General features: G+C 36.6%; 1 protein-coding gene across 1 annotated transcript; it reads right to left on the bottom strand.

Annotated features, from left to right (window-relative positions):
• Positions 1–6,912: 6,912 nt before the first annotated feature.
• On the bottom strand, positions 6,913–7,572 carry LOC134744440 (small ribosomal subunit protein eS24). The gene is made up of 2 exons (XM_063678251.1): positions 7,425–7,572; positions 6,913–7,305 (listed from the first exon to the last, which is right to left on the bottom strand). Exons 1-2 carry the CDS (start codon positions 7,472–7,474, stop codon positions 6,957–6,959), a joined length of 399 nt encoding a protein of 132 aa, XP_063534321.1. The 5' UTR covers positions 7,475–7,572; the 3' UTR covers positions 6,913–6,956.
• Between the last annotated feature and the right edge of the window lie 2,123 nt (positions 7,573–9,695).

The raw sequence follows: 9,695 nt of genomic DNA, 5'->3' as shown, positions 1-9,695 counted from the left end.
TTAAAAGAAATTGAATGTTTTCATAGTTATAGTTAGTCAAGCAAATCTTGTCAGTAGAAAAAGGCGCGAAATTCAAATTTACTATGGGACGATATCCCTTCGCGCCTACATTTTTTAAATTTGCCGCCTTTTTCTACTATAAGACCAAGTATATTATGACTGAATAAAGTTATTGACGAAAATAATAATCTTTTTCTTATTGCTGGAATGTAAACGAAAATTGCAGTAGTGTATTCGGGTAATTCCTAAAGGAAAACCCCTAAAAATGGTGTATAATTCCGAAAAGGACCTCTTATTACAACGGAATATTAATGATTTTCGGAATTACCCGATATCCGAAATTACCCAAATACACCTTAATATGTACTCACTCGTGTTTCTCATTTTTCGCCGCCATTGACTTGATATAAAGTCAGTACATCTCGTGCCCCACACGCCATGACTTGATACGTTGAACAAATCCCAAGTCACAAAATACACCAACAAGAAATCTCACCAAGCCCTGTGATGCTCTCCCAAATCTTCAGGGCCTACCGCCTATCGTTGACATTCATATATCGTTATTTGCCTCTCTATTGCTTGAATATGCAAGAACGATAGAGTTAGATCAAGAAAAGTCTGCAGCGATTTCGATAGCACACGCAGTGCAAGTGTTATTTATACGTCATAATTTCATAGAAGTTGGAAGTTACCCAAATCCGAAAATATTATCCAGTCTCGGAAAATAAACTTGACTTGATTACATATCTACTAAGTCTTAGTTAGGTCTGATAACACTGGATTGCTCTAGTGCAGCGGTTCCTAACCTGGGGGTAATTACCCGCGTGGGGGTAAAACTGGCATTTTACGGGGGTACCTATCTATAAGAAAAAATATTAATGATTATGGAGGAGGGGTAAAATCGAGTTCCCTAGTTAGTCAAAGGGCTCTAGCAGGGGGGTGTCACTTCGCAGTTTAGGTACATTTGGCCGGCGCGCCTCCCGGGCAGGCGTATGGCAATGGGCTGCCGCTCAGCTCAACTCGCACAAAATTGAAAATACATAATGCCTTCGAAACCTAAATCTATAGATATTGTTCTGTTTACGGATGTCTGAATAAACGGAAGAACAAGAAACCAGTTTTTATTATTATTTTGGACTATATTGACCGACATATTTTCAAAGGAATAAGTACTTCTGTGGCATACCTACTTCCGTGAGAATCAGACATACTATCTCCGGATAAAAAAAAATATGTTTACAGAATCAACGTTTGTAATTCCTACATATTTATCTTAAAAATAATAAATCAGTATGGTCCGAGAGCTGGTGGAAATTTGGAGTAGGTCCTTGAGGCAAGCTGAAAATTTACTTGATGCTTCTCCTATCTTACCCTACCTCAGCACTACAAGTCTGGCTGCAGGGTAGCGGGTCTAAACCAACCTATAAATTTTTAAAGAATTTTTTTTTGGTGCCCAAAAAAGGTTCTTGAGGCAATCTGTAATTTCTACAAGTGAAAATTGAATATCTAAATAGTCATAAAAAAATTATGCCAGACGATTTGGCCGGGTCTTTAACCTTGCCAAACGCGTGCAAAATATTTTTTTTTTTAATTCAAAAAAGGTTCTTGAGGCAATCTGTAATTTTTACAGGTTAAAGTTAAGTATCTAAATAGTCATAAAAAAAATAAGCTAGACGATTTGGTCGGGGCCTTCTACCTGCCAGACGATCTAGAAAGTTACGTATGGCACTTACTCGCACGCAAAATTAAGTTTGTTATCCTGTATAAATGTATGCTAATACAAAGTTATTTTTGTAGTGCAGTAAATTAAAGGTAAAAGGTACAAATTAGGATGTACGATGTGATTGTGATTATGAATATTTGTATATTTATGATAATTATGTACACTGAGTATTAGTAGGGATATAGTAAATGTAATATGACCGAATTTATAAGAATGTATTGTAATTTTAATAAATACATGTACAATTTAAATACAGAATAGTAATGTGTTGTAATTATTATAATGTGTGAATTTGTTATTTTATTATTAATGCTTGAATAATACAAATAATAATACAAATATGATGATGATGGTGATTGTTTCATGTACTCATAGGTTATTCAGTGTGTGGGGTAAAAGGGGGCGAGAATTTTATTATTTTTGCGCTACTACGCACGGTTTAGAAGCTAGAGCCATATATATATATTTATTTTTCGTTGTTTTTAAATTTCATAATTTTTGCGCTACGACGCACGGTTTAGCAGTTACAGCCCTATAACGTTTTTTTTTATTTTTATTTTATCATTGTGTTTTTTATATCACTTATGGGTTCCTTGAAAGGGAACGAAAATTTGATTGTTTTTGTGCTACGACGCACGGTTTTGGAGATACAGCCCTATAAAGTTGTTTTTTTTCTTTTTGGTAATTTTTTATATTAACTCCTAAAGCTTTCCTAAAGGGGAGGAAAATTTTGATTATTTTTGCGCTACGACGCACGGTTTAGCAGATACAGCCCTATAAAGTTTTTTTGTTGTTTTTTATTATTATTGTGTTTTTTATTTATCACATGGGTTTTTTAAAGGGGAACGAAAATTTTATTTATTTTACGCTACGACGCACGGCTTAGGAGATACAGCCCTATAAAGATATTTCTTTTGTTTTTTTTTTTTTTTTCAAATATAAATTAAGGATCATATCTAGAGGGGAACGAAAATTTTATTATTTTTGGCGACGCATGGTTTAGGAGATACAGCCCTATGAAGATTTTTTTTTTGTTTTTTTTTTTTTTAAATATAAATTAAGGGTTACCTAGAGGGAAACGAAAATTTTATTATTTTTCGCTACGACGCATGGTTTAGGAGATACAGCCCTATAAATTTATTTTTCTTTTTTTTTCTTTTTTGATTTTCATTGTGTTCTTTATTATATTTCTTTGGGGTTTTTTAAAGGGGAACGAAAATTTGATTTATTTTACGCTACGACGCACGGCTTAGGAGATACAGCCCTATAAAGATATTTCTTTTGTTTTTTTTTTTTCAAATATAAATTAAGGATCATATCTAGAGGGGAACGAAAATTTTATTATTTTTGGCGACGCATGGTTTAGAAGATACAGCCCTATGAAGATTTTTTTTTGTTTTTTTTTTAAATATAAATTAAGGGTTACCTAGAGGGAAACGAAAATTTTATTATTTTTTGCTACGACGCATGGTTTAGGAGATACAGCCCTATATATTTTTTTTCTTTTTTGATTTTCATTGTGTTCTTTATTATATTACTTTGGGGTTTTATAAACGGGGAACGAAAATTTTATTATTTTTGCGCTACGACGCATGGTTTAGTAGATACAGCCCTATAAAGATTTTTTTGTCTTTTTGGTTTTTTTTTTCAAATATAAATTAAGGGTTACCTAGAGGGGAACGAAAATTTTATTATTTTTGCGCTACGACGCATGCTTTAGCAGATACAGCCCTATAAAGATTTTGTTTTTTTTGCGTTTATTTTAAATATAAATTAAGGGTTGCTTACGCGGGAAAGAAAATTTGATTATTTTTGCGCTCCGACTAAAACAAATTTCAGCTGTTTAGCCCGTTCGCATGAACACAGATGCCATGTTTACATTAAAATAAAAAAAAATACTCAATTTCGTATGAAATTCCTTTAAGCGAGGTTTAGACTAGCAATAACTTGCATGCAATTTTCATTACATTGCGGTATCTGATAAACATTTTGAATGCAGTTTACCTTAGTAGTCGGTAATGTAACGTAAATTGCATGCAAGTTCTTGCTAGTCTAAACCTCGCTTTACAGTTCTCTCGAGTTGCTCCGCCCGAAACGTGATACTTTGAAGGCTGTTTTGACGCACATGAGGACGATATTTCATTGCATGTCAAGAAAATTAAACGATTAAAAACGATTATCGTTCCAAAAACTTGTTATTTAACTGTACAGCGAATAAAATAATTTAAATAACTTATAGTGACGTCACAAAGTTTGTGACTCCCTCACAACATGTCACATTTTCTTGACCCCCTCCCCCCCTAAACGTGTGATGTAATTAATTTTATTTCATTTATTTCAATCAACTTAGGATCATAATACATTACATTATAACATTACATAAAATTATTATAATACAGTTAAGATTAAAATTAAATTAGACTAAAATTATATTAAACCCCTAAAATAATTAATTAATTATTTAATAAATTATTTATTATTTAATTATATTATATGATATATGAAAGATGAAAAAAAAATCATGAACACAGCCATGCACGCCATGTTTACATTAAAATAAAATAAAAATATTTCCCGGCCTAGGCCTTCGTCATAACTAATGAACTACCCATGTATCTACAATAGAGATACAGCTGGACATATTGTCGCTAATTTCATATGTACTATGCCCACACCCTATTCATACCCATAATTATCATAAATATATACTCACAATCACATCGTACATCCAAATTTGTACTTTTCTATCTTTAATTTTCTGCACTACAAAATTTACTTTGTATTAGCATACATTTATACAGGATAACAAACTTAATTTTGCGTGCGAGTAAGTGCCATACTTAACTTTCTAGATCGTCTGGCAGGTAGAAGGCCCCGACCAAATCGTCTGGCTTATTTTTTTTATGACTATTTAGATACTTAACTTTAACCTGTAAAAATTACAGATTGCCTCAAGAACCTTTTTTGAATTTTTTGAAAAAATATTTTGCACGCGTCTGGCAAGGTTAAAGACCCGGCCAAATCGTCTGGCATAATTTTTTTATGACTATTTAGATATTCAATTTTCACTTGTAGAAATTACAGATTGCCTCAAGAACCTTTTTTGGGCACCAAAAAAAAATTCTTTAAAAATTTATAGGTTGGTTTAGACCCGCTACCCTGCAGCCAGACTTGTAGTGCTGAGGTAGGGTAAGATAGGAGAAGCATCAGGCAAATTTTCAGCTTGCCTCAAGGACCTACTCCAAATTTCCACCAGCTCTCCGTCTAGTAGGTATAGGCGTATAGGTACAAAAACTTGTCAAGTGACAACCCCGTGCAGACTCGCAGCTCGGTCATAAAACTGCGGCGCGCAAAGAAGATTCACGGTTCGTGCGCGGTTATAAGTTTCAATTTTGCTTGCAGGCGACGAGTATAGATATAATTTTATACCTAAATCTGACTTTTGTGAAGGAGTGAATTTTCTGAAGCTCTAGTGGCTTTTTGTCCCCAGCGGGCACAGATGGGAATAGGTGCATTAATGCCCTGGTCCCTGCCTCAGACTGCATCAGATATTTATGTGCGCTTCATTGAGCAAGATGTAAGATTACAACAGGTGACTGTACCTCTGTGACCTCCACCCAAACTTACTAGCTTCCCAAGTTTTTATTGAAATACCCTATAATTTGTATATGTCACAGCGCTGATAACTGAAATTTTATGCTACAATCACACTAGGCCATTTGCCAAGAATGAGGTTGCCTAGGCTTATGTCAGTCATGAACTAACAACTGTTAAGAATGAAATCCCGTGAAGGACTGAAAGGAACTAAATCTTCTTGCGTGCTCTTAGTCGGTCTTTTGGTCTAGTTCAGTGGGATTGGAGAGTGTTTGACTGAGTGAAACAGAAAACTGACAAAATGAAACGGTTCACCATGTCGCTAGCACAAGTGTGAGAGACAAAAAACGACGTGACACGCCAAAGTATGAAGGAAAATCATGTATTTTTTTATATATATTTTTTTTTATTGTGTTAAGGTGTTTTTTACCGTTTAATATCGTCATAATCATATCGTACAACTTTAATTATAGTTATTTACCAGACTGGAAAGAAATCAAGTCTAAAACAGATTCCTACTCATTGCTGGCTCTCAACAAGTTCAACAACTGAACTAAAAGACCAAATTAGTTTGACCGATAGCAAAGCGCTCTCTGAAGTGAATGAACAGGCACAAGCTTACAGGCAACCAGTTTGGTTTGCATGTGGCAAACAACCCAATATGATTCCACCTTTATACTAGAAATGCTTATAAAGTATCTTGCATTTTCTGTTTACTGCAACCAGATTAGTAATTTGTTGTTGCATTATAGATTCAATTTGATTCAATGTACACTCTCTCCTTAGCCCTTTTCTACCCTTCCGGTGTAGGCCTCCTTCATTTTGTGCCATTCGTCACGGTTCTGTGCGACCTGGAGCCACTTCTTACCTGCAGTCCTCTTGATGTCATCGTCCTAACGCATCTGGGGTCTACTTTGAGGATGCTCGTCCCCCCATGATCGCCACTCAAGTTGTTGTTTACTCCACGAATGAGTCTTTCGTGCTATATGACCAGCCCATTCCCACTTCAAACTGGCTACGCGTTTTACAACACACTACAAGATTCAATGTACACTAGTCACCTGCAATAATATGTTATTCTTCAAAGGCGGCAAAAATAAGTGACACACTTATGGTTCTACAAATAAGATTAATATTTTATTGCAGGTGACTGTACTAACGACTAACAATCTGCCAGGAGAGGGCTCTCAGATTCTTTGGGCACGTAATGCGATCGCCGCACCACAGCCTCGAACGTGACATCCTACTGGGGCAAGTTGAAGGCAAGCACGCTAGAGGAAGAGCCCCGGCAAGATGGTCGGATTCCATTAGACAAGCATGTGGTTCCATGCAGAGGGCAGCCCACATAGCCCTTGATCGCGTTAAATGGAGGGATATAGTTCTTGGTCACAATCCTCAGTCATGAGGGAACGACGAAGAAGAAGACTGTACTAATGTTTTGTCAGATTTGCAAGCAAAAATAAAATTTTATTCTAGTTGGGAAATCAATAATTTGATACCCACTTAGTTTAAAAAGTGCTCTTAAGAACTGGGGCAATTTGTCTACATTTTGAGGTTAACTTTTACTATGACAGGTCAACAAGAAAACACAACACTATTTTTTTGGGATTTTTATTTACCTTACAGCCTAACCGTCACATCACTTCTTGGCGGCCGCACCGACCTTGGATTTCTTGGTACCACGCACCTTCTTCATTCTGTTCTTGCGTTCCTTGCGCTGCTTGCGAGTGGGCCTCTTCTTCTCGTACAGGCCGTGGCGCGCTAGCCTGTGCTTGGGCTCGAACTTCTTAGCCAAATCCAGTGTGTCGTAGATCAGCGCGAAGCCAGTGGATTTGCCACCGCCAAAGTTCGTTTTGAAACCAAACACGAACACTACATCGGGCGTCACCTTGTACATTTTGGCGAGTTTCTCACGGATCTCGGTCTTGCTGACCGTAGGCTTGCCAGGGTGCAGCACATCGCAGACCATCTGCTTCCGCGCCAACAACCTGCAAAATCACAAACGTTGTCTTGTGTCAGGTTATGTCTACCTGTCATGGCGAGGCAATGAGTTTTCACCTCGTTTTTCACATTGTTTCCGATAGATTTCAATGTTTTACAGTTTTACCTGTTGGTCATGAACTTGCGGGTGCGAATTGTCGCGGTTCCTTCACTCATTGTGGCTTATTTTAGATATTTCGGCGTTAAAGACGCACGTGTCTCAACAACTTTGAGGAGGAAAAGAGCTGGACAGGGTTGCCAAGTGTTTACATCAAAATTACCTCGAGTTTTTAACAAAATGATTTAAATAATATTTTTACACAATTTCTTATATTGAGAAATATACAGAAACCTATCAGAATACCTTTTCTTTGATATAAAAAAAGTGTGCTTTATAAGTCTATTACTCGAAGTGCCCATTATTCGTGATGAATTGGATATATAAATACAGTCTGAAATAAATGAGTACCGGTAATTAAACTAGTAACTGAATGGCTCAATAAGTCACTTATAATGAGTGTTAAATATAAATTTAATTCATAATTTTGTGTAAGCTTGTAGGTGCATGATGGTCATAATTTTTGTATAATTCTCGATTTTACAACCTGTGGAAGTTGGCAACACTACAATTCTAAAAGGTGCGTTCAAGTTTGAATGCGTTCACATTCACAAACGATTGCATTCGTTATTATAGTCGGTCAAGCAAATCTTGTCAGTGAATAAAAACAAAAAACTATACTCATCCTTTTCTTTTGGGTGCCAGTACTAGTGTAAGACAAAGATAGTATAATTCTCTCTGTCTATGCTTGAAATGAGACAGTCCTTTGACAAACTATAATTTCACCACACCAACGCGAGGTTTCCCTAACTGTAAAATATCATACAAAATCAAACCAAATCAAATCTAAATGAACGTTATTAAACATTGTTCATACAAAATTATCATTTAAAAGCCAACCAGCCAACATAAGGAAACAACTCAAAGTTTAAATCAGATTACTTTGCCCCAATTTGTATGGGAACTGCACGCCAACTGCAACGTCAGCGTGCAGTTCCCATACAAGTTGCAGTCGGGTTGTAGTCCGTCTGTACCGGCCCTAATAAACCACGAAGTGAGTCGTGACTTTACATCGATTGTTGGCCACATTGCTGATACTTATTCTTGCCTGTGTGTATGTCATGCTTATTCTTATTGTTTATTACTTATATACTCTTTGATTTTTGATTGTTATTTCAATTTGTTATGGTTATGTCAGTTTGACTTTCAGGGAACCGCTAATGCACAGCCAAATAATGCTCAACCCAAGAATGTACAGCCCAATAATTGGCGTCCATGATGTACGTGTATTATTGGGTCGTGTATTATTGGGTTGAGCATTCTCGGTCCGCGCAAGCTTGGTCCAGGGCGATAATACGAAGCCACTCTTTTCACAGGGCAATAATGTACGACCCAATAATACGCGTCCACTAATTTGAGTCCTTGGCTTTCAAATATTGGGCTGCGCATTATTGGTACACGTCGAGAATGCCCGACCCAATAATGTACGACCCAATAATTGGAAGCCAAAACCAGAGACATTCTTTTTTTTTAAGAGAGCTGTCAAAATTAGTAGGGACGTTCTGACACGAGCTCGTGACAGCTTAAAAATAATCGTTTTTTTCTAGTGACATCTTTCAGTGACATTGACAGTTGTTTGGTTTACATTTTGTTATAATTTTTTTATTTTTTGCAACAAAAGTTCTAATATTTAATGTCTTCATTATATACAAGTATGCAAGAAATCATGGCAAGAGATCCTTAATCGTTTTGGAATTAAATGAATTCTAAAAGCAGTAGAGGTAGGTACGGAAAAAATATTAACTAATGGAGAACCTTTGTCCGGTGAACAAGTAATGAATTTGCTAGGTTTTTTCACTCCGTGTACAGCGTGGAGAAGCCAAAGTTGGAGGTAAGTGCCGCAATAGTGGCAGCGAGCACCGAAAACAGCGCGGCGCGGGTTCAGGTTGACAGGCTAGATATATACAAGACGTGCGGCGAGCCCTTCAACAACTTAAGCCAAAAAAATCTTCGCGCGTATTCAAGGACTGTAGAATGGTGCTGGCGGAGCCGCTATTGCACATATTGTTAAATACGGTCTGTCTCAAGCTAGAAGTATTCCCAGAAATTTGGAAAATTTCTTGAGTGGTTACCAGTACCAAAAGGAAGTACGGCTAGCAATCTTCTTAGTCATGTAGCACCACTGATACTGCTTAATTTGACTTTTAAAAAGCTTTCGATCTTGTTGTAAAACCAAAGCTTGGTAACTTTGACACCCCACATTACTTTTTTTTGCAGACTACATGAGGCACAGACAGCAGTATGTAGATTATGAAGGGCACAGATTGAAACCAGCAGTGA

The sequence above is a fragment of the Cydia strobilella genome, chromosome 9 (assembly GCF_947568885.1).
Source record: "Cydia strobilella chromosome 9, ilCydStro3.1, whole genome shotgun sequence".
Lineage (NCBI taxonomy): Eukaryota > Metazoa > Arthropoda > Insecta > Lepidoptera > Tortricidae > Cydia > Cydia strobilella.
This window is presented reverse-complemented; position numbering and strand designations above follow the sequence as displayed.